Source organism: Apium graveolens, chromosome 4 (assembly GCF_009905375.1).
Source record: "Apium graveolens cultivar Ventura chromosome 4, ASM990537v1, whole genome shotgun sequence".
NCBI lineage: Eukaryota > Viridiplantae > Streptophyta > Magnoliopsida > Apiales > Apiaceae > Apium > Apium graveolens.
In genome coordinates, this window is record NC_133650.1 from 272,900,839 (window position 1) to 272,922,021 (window position 21,183).

The 21,183-nt window shown below is 37.7% G+C and overlaps 2 protein-coding genes across 3 annotated transcripts; one reads left to right on the top strand and one right to left on the bottom strand.

Moving 5' to 3' along the window:
- Window positions 1-1,630: 1,630 nt before the first annotated feature.
- On the bottom strand, window positions 1,631-2,986 carry LOC141719650 (uncharacterized). Its single transcript, XM_074522031.1, has 3 exons — window positions 2,864-2,986; window positions 2,437-2,728; window positions 1,631-2,277 (listed from the first exon to the last, which is right to left on the bottom strand). Exons 1-3 carry the CDS (start codon window positions 2,984-2,986, stop codon window positions 1,631-1,633), a joined length of 1,062 nt encoding a protein of 353 aa, XP_074378132.1.
- Window positions 2,987-6,754: 3,768 nt separating this feature from the next.
- Window positions 6,755-10,473, top strand: LOC141721005 (BTB/POZ domain-containing protein At3g22104-like). Of its 2 annotated transcripts, none has more exons than XM_074523732.1 (5): window positions 6,755-7,090; window positions 7,188-7,340; window positions 8,609-9,712; window positions 9,916-10,150; window positions 10,257-10,473. In XM_074523732.1, the coding sequence occupies exons 2-5, from the start codon at window positions 7,278-7,280 to the stop codon at window positions 10,313-10,315; spliced, it is 1,461 nt and encodes a 486-aa protein (XP_074379833.1). In that variant the 5' UTR covers window positions 6,755-7,090; window positions 7,188-7,277; the 3' UTR covers window positions 10,316-10,473. The 2 variants fall into 2 exon arrangements, with proteins under 2 accessions (XP_074379833.1, XP_074379832.1); XM_074523731.1 differs by having other exon boundaries at window positions 6,757-6,943; window positions 7,026-7,090; window positions 9,916-10,473.
- Window positions 10,474-21,183: the final 10,710 nt, after the last annotated feature.

The following is a 21,183-nucleotide window of genomic DNA, read 5'->3' on the forward strand; positions in this document are numbered from 1 at the left end:
TTTATTTTGAGGTGGTAATCCGGAGTTACGCACCAAGACAAATATTTGTGGGGTTGTAAAAGTTTCTCCGCCTATGTAAGGAGCAAGGTTATTTTAAGGGAAAAACTCGGGTCCTGGAGAGGAGCTCGTGGACTGGACGTAGGAGTGAGCGAATCTATTAGAGGTTGTGTCATCGCGAACCAGGATAAATCTATCGTGTGGTATTTTATTCTTTGTCTTTTATTTCCGCATATATAATTTACATCGGTAAAATATTTAAAACGGGATAATTATTTTTAAAATGCCATAATAATTTTTAAATTGGTAATTAAGCTATTCAACCCCCTTCTAGCTTAAAATAGCCCTTTTACGGGACCTAACAGATTTGATTGTAATCTGAGTCTGCATCCATGAAACTTAGTAAAGCATGACTTGCTGTGGCATCAACCAACTGATGCTTTGTTTAGATCATTAAAATCCACGCAACTTCTCCACTTTCCATTAGGTTTTTTCACCAACACCGGATTTTCCAACCAATCTGGGTAAATAGATTCCCTGATCAATCCGACTTCTAAAAGCCTATCAACTTTCTATGCCAAGGCTACGACCCTTTCTCCACTTACTGCCCAGCGCTTTTGTCGAACCCTTCTGTGCTTGGAGTCAATATTTAATCGATGGCACGTGATTTTTTGATCAATTACAACATATCTGAGTGGCTCCATGCAAATACATCAAGATTTTCCAAGAGAAATTTTGAAAGTCCTTCTTTCAACTTCAGGTTTACCTGAGAGCCAATCTTCAAAACTTTACTTGGTTCCTTCTCATCAATTTGGATTTCAATCGTATCTTTGACTGGCCACATTTTTTCCATGGGCAATGGAATTCGTGGATCCAAATCAAACTTATTGTGATCTTCATTATTTCATTTAGAAGGCGCGTCCTCTAGAGGGGGAGCATCAACTTCTTTGTAGACCTTTTTAAAAGAAGGCGCGTCGTGTGACATAGGGGCTTCGACTTCTTCTAAATTCTGTGGTGTTAAGGGCACACCCTCAGAAGGAGGGGCATCCACCTTGTACACAACTTGCTCTAAGCTTTGTAAAACATCAGCTTTTACTTCAAGCCATTCACCGCTGAAACTTTCTTGGATTATGTTATTGTTTGGGAGTTTTTCTTCTTCCAAGAATTCGACCCTGAGAGCATCTTCTAAGAATAACATTATTGAAGTTGGCTTGGAAGAGTATTTATCCTCTTGTTCAATATAGTAGTGGACACGAATCTCCTTGATTGGTTGCTCGATCGTTTCTCCTGGTTCGTCATCAGAGGTATCTGACTTTGACATCCTTTTTTTAAAAACCTCTTATAGCTTGTCGGTAACATTCGCGGGAGTCGTATTGAGAACCCTTTATACTGCCAACCCCATTTGGGGTTGGGAATATTATTGTCAGGTGATAAATTGAAGTGATGACCCTCATTTTCCTGAGAAAAGGCCATCCCAGCAACACATTATTGGAAGATTCCTGATTAAAAACTTTAAACTCGAGCATCTTTATTACAGATAGAGGACTTTCACCTAGAGTATATGGCAATCGAATTGATTCCATGACTCTGACTCCTTCGCCAGAAATACCATAGACCTAAGAATCCTCTCATGTCATGTCTCGATCAGGCAATCCCATTTTTTATAAGTGTTGTAGTAAATGATGTTTTCCGAGCTTCCATTATCCACGAAGGCTTTGTAGACGTTCTTAGTCCCGATTTGGAGAGAAATGACCATAGCATCATTGTGAGGGTGATGTACCCATCTGGCGTCCGCTTCTCTAAAGGTGATATCCATTGACTCTCCTTTAAATATTTTCGGTGGTCGAGTCTCCACCCTGTGGATGTCAGTCAATGGCTTATACCGGGCTTCCCTTACATACCTTGCCAAGGCTCGATAACCGCATTCCATTTCGGGATCTTCTCTAAATATTGCTCGGATTCTACCATCCCTAACAAACTTGTTTTCCTCAAAATTCTCACTGTTGGATCCACGAGGAGTGTGACCACCTTCCTCTTTTATTTTGTCAGAACCATTCTTGTGCCTCCTTACTTCTTTAACCACCCATTCACCAAGATAACCTTCTTTGATCAAAGCTTTAATCTCGTCTTTTAACTGACGACACTCATGAGTGTTATGCCTAGAGGACTCATGGAATTCACAATATTTCTTTTTATCCTTACTTTTCCAAGATGATAATGCCTCTGGCTTTCTGAAAAGTCCCTTATTTTTATCTACCTCAAAAATGTGCTCAATTGAGGCTGCCAGTGGAGTATATCCACTGGTTCTGCTATCATAACTAGAGGGAAGACTCCACTCCCTTCGTACCGTCGTGCCATTTACCCGATTTGGGCTTCAACTATTTCTGTGATATCTAGGACTTGGGGATCTTTCCCTCTTCCTTGCCTTACACTTCTGACTTGCTTGAGAGGTAGGGCGAACTTTTGTCAAAGATTGTTCCACATCTCTAAAAGACTCTTCTTGGGCCAAGACATCTACCATAGTAGCCAGATCTTTTCCTTGCAAATGCTTCCAGAAATCCGAACCAACTTTTAATCCAGCTATTAGGAAACTTTTCAGAGCTTCGTCTGAAGCCCCTCTCACATTAGTAGATTCGGTGTTGAAACTTTTAAAGTAGGATGTCAAGCTCTCATCCTCCCGTTGTCTGACATAGGCCAAGGTTGTAACTGACGGAGCATATCTCATAGCCTCCTGGAATTTTGTCAAAAACAAAGTTTTTATTTGATCCCAGGAAGTAATTACTACAGGTCCAAGCTTTTAGAACCATTAATGAGCACTTTTTCTGAAAGTCACAGCCAATAGTCTGCATCTGGCCAAGTCCGAAACCTGATATACATCCATCTCTATATTAAAATGTCCCAGAAATTTAACTAGATCAGAATTGCCATGAAATCGCAAGTCACTAGTTGTGTTATGATATCTAGCCGGCAATTGAGCTTCTCTTACCATTGTATCTTAAGGCGAAGGGATATCGGCCATCATTGTCACTCTTCCTCCCTCCAAGTGATTAAGTAGCCTTTTCAGGTCATCCACATTAAAAGTCCCCACTCCAGGGATGGTTTGTACGTTAGTTTGTGGATCTTGAGGTTGAGGCGGATGTGGCATTACTTGATTTCCACCCTGAGGAGCCGGTTTCCAATTAGTATTTTGAACATCAGTTTGCCCTCCTCTTGGTAATACTAGTATCTCTTAATTTCTCCCCTGATTTCCTTCCGAAGTTTCTCCTTGTCCTCGATCGCGACCCTGAAAAATCTCGCGATCATATGTCTGGATATCCTTTCGGCCGTCGCCTCCCATGTGATTGTCTCTTTCGAATTGATCAAACATACGAGCATCCCTATAATCACGGTAGTTGGTGCGGCGGTTACCGTCCATGTAACTAACACAGCCTCCACCTCTTCCTCTCCACTGATGCCTTCTCCAATAATCACTTTCATAATCCCGACTATACCTATCAATTGATCCACAGAGGGAAGCTCTCTCATGGTCGTGGTGCCGCTCCTGATTCTCAGTGGGATTCAGGGGCACACGTTTTAACTGCGGGCCGTCACTCCTCGGTCGGCGTCTCTCTGCCATTCCAAAAGTAGCATCCTTAGATCATCATCTCCCAAATGGATCCCCAAATGATCTTTCAAGGCGGCAAAGCCTTGCCGCCCATTGGTCGGTATGAATTTCGCTTGCCTTTGCTCCTCCAGAGTTCGTCCAAATTGATGTGGGTGAGTTACAAGCCGATTATCAGCCTGTGACACCTCTCGTCCATCAGTATCTTCACTAACAAGTTCAACGATGAGAGTTGTGTCATTGGAGTAATTCAGATGCCGCGGGGTAACTGGCACATGTTCGCCTTCGATTCAGCCATGGCCGGCCAGAGAATCTCTTTCAAGCATGGGAGCTTTTCCAGGTATATGAACAGTATGATTATGACGAAGGCCTCTTCCGGTCTCGCGTTGCCCTACCGTACTCAGCCTTGAATCAAACCCGTTCAGGGCATCAACCATGCGGTATAACTGTTCCAGCAGATCAACGTTACTGATCAGAACTGGTGGTTGACCCCCAACATCTAGAATAGGGCGATCAATCGTAGTCGGAACATAGGGTTCATGACGGCCGTAGCTATGATCAGAACCTTCTTCAAAACTTTCTCCATCATAAGAACTTCCATCATGATATTGAGACATCTTCCCTCTTAGATGCAGATCTTCATTAACCCCTCCTTCTAGCACCAATTTGTTGAGGGAGAATTTGATAGCAACAAAGTTTAAGATCTGTAGCTAGAAACAAGATATGTAATGGTAATTCTTCGTCGAAAAACGTGAACAGTATTTGGTTGTTGTGATTATTGGTGGCTGAGATTGCTTAGGGTTAGTGGTGACTCCTTTGCGCTCTCAACTTCTAACCCCTTAGAAATTGCCTACATATCCCTATTTATAGGGAATCAAGCCAATGTAGTTCTTGGGGAACAAAAAACCTAATGAGCTTAGATCTCTTGTCCCGAGGGCCAGTAGGAAACCTACTCGAAACCATCTACAAGCTTTAGGAATGTCTGCCGATGAGGCCCAACCACAAAGGCCCAAGACTCATCCACAACTTCAAGACTTCACGGATAAGGCATCTCCCTGATCAATAATAACCTTCCGCTACCAGCTGTTTCTCTAATCCGTGGACGCAGGTCTAGCCGTGGTTCACCCCTAATGTTGGACGTATCCTTGTCCCCCGGATAAGGAGCCCCTACCAGATTGCAGGACAAGTAATCCCAAGCTTTGGGTGCAAAGTGCAGGATACTCCAAAGTCTTCCAACGAGGACACCCGTTGACTACAGAGACAGAGCTCCCAAAGCACACACCAGAAGTTACCCCACATCCCCAATGAGGACACTTATTAACTACAGGAGGAGGCCTTCCGTCCAGGCATATCCCTGGAGGTCTCTGACCACGGACACCACATTTATGTGGTTGCATCACAGAAAGGAGTATTTTCAATAAAGTACCTGCAGCAAATATGTTAGTAATAATAGTCTTCTTCCTCCTCATAGTATCCAAAGAACTCGTCCAAGTAAGATGTTGAAATCTTCTCTTAATCCATCTCCTTTGATTAGGGCGCACCCTAACGATTCTATGTGTCAGGACCATTTCAATAAATATCAACAGAAGGCGCGCCCTGATCATCCACATCATAGTGGGCGCGCTCTTGAAGTCCTAGTCTCCTGTTTGTGCAGATTCCGATGGCGCGCCTCAAGTTATCAAGGCATCCTCGATCCAGTTTTCATGGAGGGCGCGCCTTTGATTCCCGGGAAAAGTGAACTCGCCCTATCTTTCCTTGATTTTAGAACTAATATCCCAATCATATCCAATTGACCTGCTTTTGACCCGATAATATTTATACCAAATTTTGGGCATAACAAATGTTTACACACAAGAGTCGATGAATCGAAGATTCTTAAATGTAATTTTATTAACGAAATGAAGTATCTAATATCCATTTCGTATTATTTTAATTAAAATCTCATCTTTCTTTGTACTAGATGTTATTGGCCTTTTTGATGGTCCAAGTACAACAACTTTATGGCAAACCCAAAATGGAATGAAAAATATCTTTATATTTGACATCGTTGATGTGAGGTAATTGTGTATTTAATACAATATGTATGAAATGCCTAAGCACGAATTTAAGTTAAAAGTTGGTGTTGTAATCATGTTAACGAGGAATATAAATCAGGTTCTTGGTTTGTGCAATGATAAAAGGATGGTTATAAAGAAATTATTCAAGTTGACCGTCGAATGTGAGATAATTACTAGCAGTCATGTAGGAGGTGTAATAGGAGGTATGCATACTTTTACGAGGTTTACCACAACATCAAATGAAAGTAACTCAAAATGATCTTTCATATTTATGAGGAGATAATTATTGTTGCAAGTATACTTTGCAATAATAATTAATAAAAGTCAAGGTCAACTTTGAAAAAGGTTGGTGTGTATCTTCACACTACTACTTTTTGTCATGGCTAGCTTTTTATTGGTGTGTCGTGTGTCACTTCACTAACTGATCTTCATAATCTTATTAGGCGATTGAATTACACAGAAGAAAAATAGTACAATGAAGAAATTTTCTACAATTTACTAAAATTGTAGTATTTGAATTTTATTGTTTAAAATAATGAACCCACTTCTTCTTTGAGAACATGAACCCCAATATTATAACTGAACATCAGTTTTTCAAATTTCTAATGTCACGTATTATCTAAAATTTATTTGGCTTCCTGTCATTTAATTATTTAATGAGTTTAACAATTTATTTTTGGATTAAAATAGAGATATGTTATTTTTGCAATTTTTAATGTCATTTACTGTCTAATATATGTTTTCTTCGTTGTCATTCAATGAATTTACTTCACAGTCATTCAATAAATTTAATAATTCCTTTTTACAATAATAGCCATTAAAAAATATTATAAAAAAGCCTCGGTGCAAAACACGGACTACGTACTCGTAAACATAAATCATATTAAGCAAATATTAAATGTTAGAATTCAAGCTACTACCAACCTTCCGATATTGAAGAATAATGAATTAATATACACAAAGAGAAATAAAAGTAGTAACAATGGCATCTTCCACATGTGCAACATTATTCAATTAAACAACTGGGCCTAGACTGGGCTGTTATGGTGGTGGGGGTAACTGCATTAGCAGGTTAGCTGCTGCAATAAATAAATATTGAAATAAAAGGAGAGGAAGATTAATAAAATAACAAATCCATCTAAAAGGCTTGTGTTCTAAGTTAGAGTTTCTCCATTAAATAGTATGTTTCTGTTAGTCCAAAATTATAATCTGGAATGTCAGTTAGATTAGTGGTCACTCAACAACTCTGTTTTTTCTTGGTCTTTCTACACTTGGATTGGATACTTGTGTATGTCACCTCTCCACATTTCTTTTTTCTATACCATATTATATACACTACCATTTGACATATTTGTATATTTTACACACAGAGTCACACTACTATTTTCTTGCTTAACCCATACTCTAAATCACTGCATGTTTCAGCAGAACCAAGGTCAGTCCTCTTGTGTTTGTCATCTTGCTCTTGTAGAATATGTTCTGCAGTAGTTTTATGTTCCCATTTAGTTTCTTATAATCTCTCTGTTTTTTAGGATATTAATCTATGCATACATCTTTTGAGGGGCAGATCCTAAAAAGAGCTCTCTAGTTGAGGTGGGTTTTGGTTTTTGTTTATTTGGACTATGGATGTCTTTTGTGTTCTTGAAGTTGATGTTAATGGAGAAGAAGTTTTCATGGTTGATAAGGTAAATATTTCTTGTTTTACTCTCTGTTTTATGCTTACTCTGTTCTATTTTTTGTCTTCAACAAAAAATATAAATCTTACATTAATATTGTGTAGAATAGGCTATAGAATTTGATCACCTCTTTGTATTCTGTCTTTTTGCTTTCTTACTTTACCTAATTTCTGGGCTTTATGTTACTGTGAGCATGCCACTAATTAAGAAATGTTCTTCATCTCAAGAGCCTTTTTTGCAATATTTTCTTTCCACTACATGGAAATAACTCTCCGCTATCCAGTTTCCACTACACAGTTCATGTGTTTCACTGTATACTAGTGATCATATCTGCAGTGCTTTGTTTTCATTTCTATATCTGCAATGTGCTTTTTTCTAAAACTAAAACAATTTGTACTAACACTAAATGTGATTGTATACATAGAGAAGGTCTTCAGTTCTTTTCTTTGACTTCATTTTTTGCATCCTGATCAGTCCATCTCATATCTAGTTTTTGAGTTAGATTCCAATCGAATAATCTAACGCAAAGTGCAGAAATTGAGAAGTTAGACTAACAGCGAATATATCGTCTCAAGTTTTAACTAATAATTTGTCACATTCTTGCACCATTTATTTCCCTGTACTACAATGTGGGGATTATTTCTGGAAGTTTTTATTCCTAGCATAATAGCATTAATACTTGCTTCTTTCAGTCTATATCAATTCATCTATGGTCGGCTACTCTGTTGGTTCTTCTCATTTATTGATATTGCCATGCAGTTTAAATGTGCATGCCCTATTTGCCCCTTTCAACACTTCTTTCAAGTTCTATATACTATCTAGTAGTGTGTACCACTGTTGCATTCCCTTCTTTTCTGGGATCATAACATACATCTTTGCCCAATTCACTTTCTGAATTACTGTGTTTTTATGACCCCTCAACTTTATTTTTAGGAATTGACATAAAGTTCCTCTTTTCATCCAATTTATCTTTGCAACTTGCATTGTCTTTAAGATTTTTTTATAAGCTACTATTTATTAAACATTAAATTTTTTAAGCATCGTCGAGAGAGAGAGTGGGGATTCTAATGCATGATCTTGGTCATTGAGGGAGAGGGGAAAGAAGCTTACTACTGGAGTACTAGACTATCAAAATCCTTACCATTTTTAAGTTTTTGTTTCCACTTGCTACAGATTTTTTAGTTGTCAACTCTTTTCTCTCTTTAATTTCCTGCCACATATTAGCTCGTACTTCATTTTGCTTGTAGTTTAATTTATTGTCCGGCATACATTTTCAGAACAAAATATCAAATTATTCTGGAAGAATTAAAAGGTTACTTGGTAAATCAAAAGGTGGGACAAGAAACCTGAAGGTGATATTTCATGATTTCCCGGGAGGAGGAGAGGGCTTTGAGCTTATAACAAGGTTCTGCTATAGTAGTGGAAAGATTGAAATAAATCCTTCAAATATAAATCTTCTACATTGTAGTGCAATTTTCATGGAAATGAATGAATCTTGTTTTGGAGTAAGTTTGTTTGAGCAAACGGAGAAATTACTTGTAGAGATCAAGTTCTGGACTTGGTCTGAACTTTTGGTCGCCTTAAAGCATTGTCAAGAACAATTGCCTGTTGTAAATTCTTCAGGACTTCTGCATAAATGTGTCGACTCCCTAGTTGGGAGGCTTGCATTAGCCGGTGAAGCAAGCCCCTGTCCATCTACATCTTCCCCGGATAGCCCTGGACTGCGATTATCCACTGACACTAGAAGCACTGAAAGCTTGAAAAACATCTATCGAGCAACATGGTGGTTAGAGGATCTTATGTCATTAAATCCTTATTTGGTCGAAATGATAACCAAATCAATGGTTTTAAGAAAATTTGATCATGGCGTCATTGTGAGGTTTCTCTTCTATTATCAAAAATCTAGATTTGTTACTGCCACTGTAGATGAGAAGTGCAAAATCATAGAGACAATTGTTGAGATGCTCTATTCTCTGGATCAAAGTTATGTTTCGTGTAAGAGTTTATTTGGGATTCTTCGAGTTTCTCTTAAACTAAACATTAAGAAATGCTGCAGGAATGTCCTGGAAAATATGATTGGTTTACAATTGGATCAAGCAACACTAGACAATCTGCTTGTTCCATCTCCTGTAGGGATAGATCAAAGTTACGATGTTAATCTAGTGTTGAGGTTCACAAGATCGTTTCTAGGATCGGGATTTTGTCGTGTTCCCCTGATTCGAGTGCAAAAAGTAGCCAATCTAATGGATTTGTATATTGCAGAGGTATCCCCTGATCCTTCACTTAAACCATCAAAATTTTGCAGCCTCATCAGCGCTATACCTGATTTAGCAAGGGAATCTTCTGATGGTATCTACCATGCTATGGATATGTATCTAGAGGTAATAGTTACAACGCCTTTCATTCATCAAGGATTTTCCAGTGGCATGCCTGTAATCCTATTTTTTAAATTTAACTTAATAATGACATGTACGATAGATTGTCGGACAAAAGTTGTATACGTGTATTAGGTTGAAATAGAAGCCTATTTTTGTGTCAGTTCCAAGTACATGTATATAGTTAGTGATTGCAATATTTTTTTCAGTCCCATGCAGAATTATCTAAGGAGGAGAAGAAGAGAATCTGTTATGCGTTGAATCATGAGAAGCTATCATCAGAATGTTGCAAGCACCTTGCTCATAACTCCAACTTTCCCTCGAGTTCTTCCTTCCTAGCGCTTGCCTCTCAGCAGAACAAGCTTAAAAGCTTGCTTGAAGACACAAATCAACCAAAGCCCTCCATTAACTCTCCATATAGTTCAGTGGAAACTGAAATTAAGGGTAAGAGAAAAGAGTCATGTGAACAAATTGTGCTTTATGCTGGGAGGCTTGATATCTCAGACGAGAATGAGAAGCTGAAAGCAAATCTACATGGTATGCAATGCAGGGTTCTGGAACTGGAAAAAGTATGCAAGAAAATGCAAAATCAGATGGCTAAGATGTTGAAATCAAAGCTATCAGGCCAAAGTAATGCCAGATCCTTACCAAGGCTATGTTCCTGATGATAAAATACAATGTGTATATTTAAATGACCGACTAGTTCCCTTGCATTTTGATGTACATAGCAGGAAAGTATTTATTTTAGTAATCTTTCATTTCATATATTTCTTCTTTTCTTTAGAATCAGTAAAGGTGAAAAGAGATCAATTTGATCTGTAGAAATGTGGTTTTGACATTTTAGAAGAAAAAAAAAGACTGAAGTTACTATATTTTTCATTCTCTGTTTCTTATAAGTTGCAGTTATGTATTAGTCTCATACTTGTGTGATTGTTAAATGAAAGTAAGTAGTTATTCGTAGGGTGTTCACGAACCGAGCTGTTCGCGAACAAGCTCGAACTTGGCTCGTTAAGGGATTGTTCGGCTCGTCTCGGCTCGTTTGGGAACTCGAGCTCGATCTTGAATATAAAAATGTGTTTGTTAGGTAAAACGAGCTCGAGTTGAGTTTAAGTATGTCCGGCTCGAACTCGGCTCGAAATTGTTTGGCTCGAACTCGGCTCGTTAAACTCCAAAAAAAAATCATGTTTCTAATTTTTTTAATTATACTTACACCAAGTAATTTTGATAGATATAGGGAGCAATTGTTAGGAAATGATTAACACAGAGAGGGGGTGAATGTGTTTTACTATTTCTTAGCTTTTCTTGAATCCTTTTTTGGCTTGGTTGAACAAAGTAAATTGAATCTTGTAATGAAATGTGTTACTACAGAAATTAAAACATGCAAGAATAAGGAACACATATCTTTTCAAAACTCATTTAATTTTATATTAAAAATTAAGAATGTTTTGCTACAAAATTTCCAGGCTCTTTGATGTTAAAGAGCTTAACTTCTCTTTTAAGAGTGTTATAAGAAAATCATATCTAAATTATTACAACTCACTAAAATACTAGTGTTAACTTTATAACTCAGTTAACTGTTGGTTTACACAGTGTACAATAAGACATGCTATTAATTTTACTAAACTGTCACTTGTCATTTCTATTTATAGAAAAGTAAATCTTCCATTTCTGGCTTGACATATCTTTAGCATCCTGTGTTTACTTTATCTTCCTTTGTCAGTTAATCTTCACCATTGATCTTGCACATTCTTCAAGCTGCTTTTTGTAGACTTGACAATCCAGCTGTTTGGATTGTTTGTTGATTGTTAATCTTGGATATTGAACTGATATGCAATTTTGTACTTTGAGATTTTACCTCGAGATCTCCAATTTAGTCTATAGAGAACTTGCTCGATAAGTATATTGGCTTATCGAGATCTCTAGTACTCTATATTTAATTTGACTTGTAGAGGTCACTAGTTCTCTATAAGAGAATTTTGGCTTGTCAAGATCTCTAGTCTTCATATCTTCACTTTGACTTATCGATAACTCTGAGTTCTCTAGTGGCTTCTTGACTTGTCGATATCTCAGAGTTCTCGAGTCAAATTTGACTTGTCGATATCTCAGAGTTCTCTAGTGAAATTTGACTTATCGATATCTCTGAGTTCTCTAGTGGAATTTGACTTATCGATAACTCTGAGTTCTCTAGTGGAATTTGACTTATCAATAACTCAACGTTCTCTAGTGAATGTTGACTTGTCGATAACTCTGAGTTCTCTAGTGAAGAAATGACTTGTCGATAACTCTAATCTTCATGTCTTCAATTTGACTTGTCGATATTTCTGAGTTCTCTATAAGCTTTTGGAGTTCTCTATAAGCCATTCGGGAGTTCTCGAATGACTTCTCTATAACACTAAATTTGTGACTTGTAGAGATCTTGACTTAGAATATTTTTTCTAAAACAAATTTATTCAACTCCAAGCTTCTTCATAATTCTTCTGAGGCATGATCTTCTTGATCTTCTTCCAGATAGAATTCTTAGACTTGACACTGTTTATAGAAAAAAACTCCATTCTACTCCTTTGACACTTTTACAGACTTAAGTGTTACAAGTACAAAATACAAATTTAGATAACAATACAACTTACTTAGGGTTGACAAATTATCCTAGTCTTGTTAAAGTACAGGCATGTCTTGCACAACAATCTCCCCCAATTTTTGAGATGATTGCTTAACACAAATTTATGCCTGTTAACAAGACTAACCCCAAATTTGAAATGATGAAAATTTAATTTGATACACAAAGCTTGATCAAATTACAACTCTTTATACATTATTAAATTTACAGAGTTTAATGGTTACAAGTGTCAGGTAAAGACATTTTTTATATCAGATTGTTCTCTTTGTAGGTCCTTTAAGTAATCAAGAATTTCAAGTTCTTCTATAATAGGTGTCCCACTTAGAGCTTCTATGAGGTCTTGTCTTGCTTCTTTTGAGTAACCTTTGTCCAATAAATCAATCCTGAATCTTGAAAATTGACCAGCTTTAATGTTGAGAAATTTTCCATCTTTGGAGATTCTGCTCATTCCTTTTGCTTCCAACTCTTCAGATCTTTTTATGTACATTTCTATTTCTTCATCATACTTCCTCTTTCTCTCTTGAGCTTCAGCCTCATCTCTCTTCTTTGTTTCCTCCCTTTCAATCAACCATTCAGCTAGAACTGATCTTCATGCCCTTGAAGCAGTATCCTTGTCCTTTAACAAACTTATCACTCTCTTAATTTCTGTTAGAGACGGAGAATCCATTAGGTCATTGCCAAGAAAAGTGAAGGACCCATCTTCAAAATAAATTCTAACTTCTCTCAGGGATACAACCCAGACTCTAACTATTTCCTCAACTAGATGTTGGAAATGGTCTTCATCTAAGGTGCACCAATTTAGAGGTAGAAAGTCAGACTCCTTAAAGCAATTCCAGATGGCCCTTTCAGTGACTTCTCCTTTCTTTGTAGGCTTGACTTTCTTAGGCTTTCTCCCAACATATTTATGCTTGATTTTAAGTGAGGGTTTGGCTAAAGGTAGGGTTGTCATTTTCTTGAGATTAGTTTGGCTTGAGGTGATTGGAATTTTTAGGAAAGAGTTGGTTGTTTGTTTATAAAGAAATTTTGTCTTAGATGTTTGGGAAGGTTTGATATTTGAGATAGTTGATGTTGTAGGTTGAGCTGAGGTTTGAGCTAGTTGTGTTTGGATTTTTAGGGTTTGGTGTGTTTCTGAGCTATCATGAGCCTTTTTAGTTCTTCTCCCACTTCCCTTTTTCTTCTCATCATTCTTCTTCTCCTCCTGCTTCTTGTCACCACCCTTGATGCCAGATGGCTTAGTGAACTGACTTGGATTTGAGCCAGAAGGATTTTGATCATCTTTCTTCTGCTCATCATCATCCAAATCATCCTTTTTTATTTGAGTTTTGGGCAAGGTGGATTCAGGATTTCTGAGATATCTTTTCAACAGCTTGATCATCTCCTCATCTTCAAAAGTCTTGTACTTCTTTGCTTTCAGTTCAGTTCCCAGAATCATGATGAGCTTCTTGTTGGCCATGACACAGTATTTAGGGATTTGGAAGTGTTTGAAGTGCTTGGTGGTTGGACAGATGTATGCAAGTCCCTTGCTAGGCTCTAGATAAGCTTTTGAAAATGCAGCCACTTGTGCATTCTTCAGTTCATGTAGGAAGAGAGTGTCTTCATTAATCACCACTCTAACTTTGCTCATTAGAATGTCTAACTCAGATGCCCTCCTTGAGATAAGATAATTGAGGGACACCTGCATACACCTATCAACCCCAGAATCATTTATATTTACCACTATCCTCCTCTCCTGAATATTTTCTTTGGTCACCATAATCACCCTTAAAGAATTTATTGTCTTGTCCAAGGCCTTTTTATAGGTGAAGATATTATTATTGAGAGAAGCCCTTAAAGCTTTGATCAGTTCATCAAATTCCCTGCTCAAACTTGGTCCTTCAACAGCCCTAATAAGCCTCTCCATATTAATATATGCTTCTTGACTTAAGTTCTTTGTAGCACCTTGGACATGTTGAGTAGAGGATTTGGATTATGATAGCCTAACCTCTATCTCCCCTTTAGTCTTGTTGGCAGGCATGAGAAGGGGAGTAGGAATTTCAGGTCTTATCTGTTCTGGAAGAGATGGAAGAGGTATGTTGAGCTTGTCCATGATGGCTCCCAAAGAAACAGAGTTCTGCATTTTAAGATGCTTGTGAGAGTCCACCAGGACCTCGATATTTGTTTGTTGGCTTTTGACAAGAGAAGTCAAAGCTTGAGCTTGTGCAGTGAGAGAGTAGTTGGAGTCTAGCAGTGCTGAGACTTGAGTCTGTAAAGACTGAATTTGCAGATTTGTTGAAGTGGATCCAGGCTGATAAGAGCTGCTAGATGTGCCAAAGTATTCTTCTACAGCCTGTTTGATGCCTTCCATTAGCAAGGTTGAAGGCTCATATCTGCTCTTGTGAAGTTGTTCCAGCTTGACCTTAGTGTCATTTGAATGGGTGATTTGTTGTTGAACAACTGTATGAATGTTGATGAAGGATAGTTTGAGATTTTTCACTTCTTTCTCAATAGAGGCAAGATCCATCCTAGCCATTTGCTCAGTAAAATGTTTGAATTTAGTAGAGATCTGTTCTTGGGATGGTATAATCTTGTATATCTTCTCATTCACCAATTTTCTGATTCTGTCTTCATGACCAGTAAGCTTGATTTCAAGAGCCTTACCAAACAGATGAAATGCTTTGAGCTGAGCCTTGTATACATCTGTAATGACATCATAGACAACTTGTGGACTCAAGTCTTTTGCATTGCTACCCAGAATAGTTATGTATTCTTCTCTGAACTTGGCCAAAACTTGATCCATTTCTAAGGCAAAATCATCAGACAGCCATGCATCCACATTCCCATATTGCTCAACATCATTGAATTTTTTTTCCTTTTGCTCCTCAACCTCTTCATTGTAAGCAAGCATGATAGCTTGATAGTCCTGGTTGCTCATATTTGAAGTCAAAAGATGCTGTGAGATGTTGGCTAGTCCAGAAATCTGCTCCACTAGTAGATCATCTACAGAAGTTGGTTGACAGACAGATTCTTGTAGCCAGTTGGTGAGAATGTGAGGTTGTGAAATTGATGGCTCAGAAACACCTGTGACTGAAGTCACAGTTTGACTCACAGATTGCTCTGTGGTTTTGATAGTGTGTTGTTCTTCACTTGTAGTGGGAACCTCCAATTGAATTGGAGGGGATTTGACTGGGTTACTGTCATGTACACCAGCCTCAAACCCTTGTGTGTCTTGCAACACACTGGCACTTGAATGTGCTATAATTTCCTCCCCTATGACTGGATCATGGGAAATTATACTCCTAGCTTCAACTGCCAAGGCAATTTCTGCTAGGGTTGTGAGGGGAGTTGTCCCTATATGAGTAACCTCCAATTGAATTGGAGAGGATTTAGATAGGTCCCCCTCAGGAGTACTACCCTCAAACCTTTCAGTCTGTGAAGACTGTTTTGCACATGAAGGTGCATTAGAAACATCCATGGAGTCTTCAGTAAAAATTGATGAAACCCTCATGGTTTTGATGGTATCATCAAGGTCTACCCCAGCATGTAGCCTCTCACCATCTAAATGTAGTGTCTGGGTGGTGAGCAAAGATTCTTGAGCTAAGTCACTTGATTTTTTGTTGTACTTGAGAAGTGGATTCAAGTGGAGTTGGAATAAAAGAAATTTTAGTTATAAGAATTTGTTGCTCAGTTGTGAGTGTTGGAAGCTCCCCCTGAAGTAATGAGGGAGCTTCAAGAGATGTGTCCTCATAGTGTGTGCTTTCCTTATTTCTCCTACCATACACTTAAATTGCTTTTTGTGCAGGCTGTGCAGACTTACTACTGGTTGCTTTTAAAACTGCATCTTGTTGGGAGGATACAAAGGAGGCTAGAGTGGTCAGCTCAGTTTGCTTACTTTTTTGGATCTTTTGACCAGAGGTGACTCTTTTTCAGCTATCTCCTTACCACTCTCAGTTACCACGGTTAGGGTTATCCCCTTTCTCTTCTTTTTACTCATCTCATCCTTTTGAGAAGATGAGGTGGTTGGTTTCCTAGCTTCTACATGTTTTGAAGGAACAGGCTCAACTTGTGTAGGTTCCTGTGGGTGTGCCTGTATTTGTAATTCCACAAGCTCAGAAACCATTGTTGTAGTGGGTTGACTAGCACTTGTTCTCATGCTGGCATAGGATAAGGATAGATCCTAAATCTTTCAATTATGAAAGGTGTTAATCTAAGACCCACTTGTTCCTTATTTTTAGTAATAAGTTATCCAAATAGAATTTTGGACACTTGTTTACAATTTCCAATTAGTGACCTATTTACACCTTCTAGCATATGTATGTCATTAACTTTATGATTTAAAGCAGACATGATAAATCTAGGAAGGAAGATTTCTTTACCTCTTGACTCCAATGGCATGATCAGCCTGGTGCTCAGCCCCTCCAATATGTAGTGACCTACATTGATCTGTTTGTTGTGAGCCATGGAGCACACCAGTTTTTGGACAACACTAGAGATGTTATCAAACCCTGACTTCCTGCAAGTGAAAGCTCTTATCACCGAGTTGTTAGAAATATATTATGAACTTGATGATAAATCATATAAAACACATTAGTAGATTTAACTTAGTGAATTTTGTAGCACTCCACGGATGATCAAATATAGTCCCGCGAATGATTCAATATAGTCCCGAAGGATGATGATTTGATATCAATCGAGTGAGTAGCTTATGTAATAATAAGTATTGTAGCATATTTCTGCAAATAATTTTGTGTAGATTCTGTAGTAGCATATGAGTCATGTTGACTACTAGTAGATATGAAGAATAGGTTGATTAATTGTAAATAAAAGATGTCTTGTAATTCTGCATAAGTGAAATGAAGTCAAGTGTCAAATAGCTACCTGATGGATGATCAACAAAGCTGCCGACGGATGATCAACAAAGCTACCCGACGGATAACAAGAATGTACCCAACGGATGATCAATTCAAATATCTGTTAACAGTGACAACATAGTCACATGCGTTGGGTGTTTGGAAAAGGAATGTGGCAGCCTGTTTAGTAGGAAATCGAAAACAAAGAAGCATTACCATTTCTAAACAAGTCATGAAGATTTTCAGAGATGCTGGAATAGAGTAATGAAGCAGCATAGAGTTAGACTTGATAGTTTTGTTTTATTATCCTATCTTATTACCATGTAAACTTGGTGATATATAAACCAAGTGTAGCTAGTAGAACAAACAACTAAGCAAACACATTTAGAAGAGAAATAGAAAAAACTGTACTTGTCAAGAATTTCTCTATAGTTTGTTTGTTCAACTTGTAAAGCAGCTGTGAGCCAATCTGAGCTTCATAGAGTTCTCAAATCGATATATATATATATATATATATATGGTGGATACATTCAAATCCACCAGAAAGTTTTAAAGACTTGTGTTTTTATTACTCTGTGTTTGATTTACTTAATTCTTTCATTTCGCACTGTGCAAATCAAAACACATATATATATATATATATATTGAGTTAGAACATTTTTATAAATCTTAAAAAGAAGCCATAATTACGTTCAACCCCCCTTCTGTAATTCTTGTTGTATTGTTAGGGAATAACAATTGGTATCAGAGCAAGCTCTTGAAGTACAAAGAGTGTAAAGATCACAACAAACAACAAGATGAACAAGAAGGATGTTGGAGTTAAAATTCCTTTTCTAGATAAAGACAATTATCACCACTGGAAGGTGAAAATGCATCTACATCTTCTTTCTCAAGATGAGGCCTATATAGATTGCATAAAGAGAGGTCCTCATGTACCAATGAGAGCTGCAACAGGCAATGAACCATCTGTTCCCAAGCCTAGGCATGAATGGTTAGATCCTGATATTGAGCAAGTCAGGAAAGACAAGAAGGCCATGAATATATTGTTCAATGGAGTTGATGGTGATATGTTTGATAACATGATTAACTGCAAAACAGCCAAGGAGGTTTGGGACACTATCCAGATTATTTGTGATGGTACTGAGCAAGTAAGGGAGAATAAGATGCAGCTACTAATTCAGTAATATGAGCACTTCCATTGTGAAGATAGTGAGTCTCTCACTGATATCTTTAGTAGGTTTCAAAAACTACTAAATGCTCTGAAGTTGCATGGAAGAGTCTATCAAATAAAAGACTTTAACCTCAAGTTCCTTAGATCTCTTCCAAAGGAGTGGAAACCATGACAGCCTCATTGAGAAATTCTCAGGATTACAAAGAGTTTACCTTGGAGAGACTGTATGGCATCCTGAAGACTTATGAGCTTGAAATAGACCAAGATGAGAGGATGGAGAAAGGAAGGATGAAATGAGGGTCCATAGCACTGGTTGCTGAGTTAGAGAAAGAGAAAGAGATGAAGGTAGAAGCTGTTGAGTCTACTTCAAAGGTCTATGAGAACAAGGGCCAAGGGCTGGTAGCTAAAAATGAAGATCATTTGAGCCAAGATAACATGGATGATATTGATGAGCATTTAGCATTCCTTTCCAGAAGATTTGCCAAGCTCTAGTACAAAAAGAACTTTGGAGCAGCCAAGCCAAGTAGAAACATGGTGGTTAAATCCAAATCCACATGTTTCAAATGTGGCTTGGCAAGGCATTTTTCCAGTGAGTGTAGAAAGTCAGATTCCAGCAAAAAGAAGTTTGAGCCTGTTGATTACAAACAGAAATATTTTGAGTTGCTCAAGCAAACGGAAAGGGCTTTCATTATACAAGAAAACGACTGGGCAGCTGATGGATTTGATGAAGATGAGGATGTAAGCTATGTCAATCTAGCCCTGATGGCCAAGTCTGATGAAACAGAAACAAGTTCTTCAAGTAATCAGGTAATCACCACTAACCTAGCTCATTTATCTAAAGCTGAGTGTAATGATGCAATCAATGACATGTCTACAGAATTATATCACTTGCGTGTTACACTTAAGTCCCTCACTAAGGAAAATGCTAAAATTAAAGAAAACAATTTATTTTTAAGTGAGAGGAATAATGTGCTAGAGTCTCAGTTTATTGAATTTGAAAAATTGAGAATTGAGTGTAAGATTGCTAAGGATGAATTAACTGAGTCATTGAAGAAAGAAGAGATTTTAAAGAAGCGGCTTGAATGAGAACATGAAGTGATTAAAGCATGGAAATCATCCAGAGATGTTCATGCTCAAATCACTAAAGTTCAAGGTATTGAGTCATTTTGTGATACAGCCTGGAAAAGGATTAAGGAGAAGCCGGAATCCAATTTGGTTGAAGGATTGCTAACAGATGTGGACTCGACGGATGATGAGAATTATCCGTCGGATAATCAAGAGGATTATTCGGCGAGTGACAAAGAGCCACATCCGTCACCTGTGAGCAAACCAGTGAGCAAAGCTAAGCTTGCCAAGTTAAATGAAAAATATGGATCAGTTTCCAAAAACTTTATTTCAGGAGAATCAAGTCAAGTAAAGAAGGAGAAGAAAGTTAATGTTGGTCATCTGTCCATCAAGCAATTGAATGACAGATTAGAAAAGATTGAGGTTAAAATAGAAACTAAAAAGAAAAATAATAGAAATGGGAAAGTAGGGATTAACAAACATAACAACTATACACCTGATAAGTATGCTCCAAGAAAAATCCGTGTTAAGTGTGGTAGTGTTAATCATTTGTCTGTTAATTATAAACTTGCCATGCGTACTCCTATATCTGTACCCTCTTCTTTTCCCAACATGAATGTCATGCCTTCTATGCCTATGAATGCTATGTCTGCTCAGAATATGAATGCGCAATTTGCTAATATGCCATTTTCACCTAATCCTTATTAAGCTGCATTTAGTATGCCACAAATGCCATTTAGCATGCCTTACTGGAATAATATGTTTGCAAACAGCATGCCTTTTCTTGTTAATCAAAATATGCATGATAATTCTGTTCAAATGACTGGTTTCAAAGGTCCAACTCAAATGGCTAGGGATGAATCAGAAATTCCTAAGTCAAATGAGATCAAACCTAAGAAACCAAAGAAGAAAGCTAACAAGGCAGGACCCAAGGAAACTTGGGTACCAAAATCAACTTGATTTGGTTTTGATGTGTGCAGGGAAACAGAAAGAATCTTTGGTACCTGGATAGTGGTTGTTCAAGGCACATAACTGGAGATTCTACCCTGCTCACAGAGTTCAAGTAGAGAGTTGACCCAAGTATTACTTTTGGAGATGACAATAAGGGTTATACTGTGGGATATGGCTTAATTTCAAAAGACAATATCATCATTAAAGAGGTTGCCCTAATGGATGGTCTCAAGCATAACTTGTTGAGTATCAGCCAACTTTGTGATAAGGGTTGTTAGGTCCCGAATTATCGTAGAAGGGGGGGGTTGAATACGATAATCACTAAATTAAAAATTCTTTCGAATCTTTAGCGGATAAAATATTTAGTGCTCGGTTAGTGTTTCGTGTTCTTGAGAGAAATTGTGTTTGGAACGATAAAAATGAGGAACACAAGATATTCGGGGAAATATATATTCGTATATAAATCCTCGAGGGTGTTGCTACACTCCGGTAAATAAATTAACCGGCTACAATCTAAGAACAACAAAGTTCCTAGCTACTACAAAGATTTACAAATTAAATCCTATACAATAATTTAGCTTTTGTTTGTACTAGAATTTAATTACCGGGTAATGATTATAATGCCCCTAAGAATATACAAGAGTTAAATCGGGCATTATAACGTTACTCCGATGAGAAGTTAAACGGATATTCAAGTAACTTGAACTCCTCTGTAAATCTCCGCTTCTTGTTTTATCAGCTCTCTTTTTGTTGGAGAAGAAGATAAACAGTTCTTTTTTTTAGATCTGCTGCAAGTGTAGACTTTATACAATAAATATGTGGCTGAGATTTCTGTGGCGACAGCAGG

Coding starts and splice junctions, on each gene's coding strand:
- LOC141721005 (XM_074523731.1), top strand. CDS start 7,278: ATGGATGTCTTTTGTGTTCTTGAAGTTGATGTTAATGGAGAAGAAGTT. Junction 7,341..8,608: donor AAGTTTTCATGGTTGATAAG/GTAAATATTTCT, acceptor ATACATTTTCAG/AACAAAATATCAAATTATTC. Junction 9,713..9,915: donor CTATGGATATGTATCTAGAG/GTAATAGTTACA, acceptor TATTTTTTTCAG/TCCCATGCAGAATTATCTAA.
- LOC141719650 (XM_074522031.1), bottom strand. CDS start 2,986: ATGGTAAGAGAAGCTCAATTGCCGGCTAGATATCATAACACAACTAGT. Junction 2,729..2,863: donor TAGAGATGGATGTATATCAG/GTTTCGGACTTG, acceptor ACAAAATTCCAG/GAGGCTATGAGATATGCTCC. Junction 2,278..2,436: donor TCGCCCTACCTCTCAAGCAA/GTCAGAAGTGTA, acceptor CTCCACTGGCAG/CCTCAATTGAGCACATTTTT.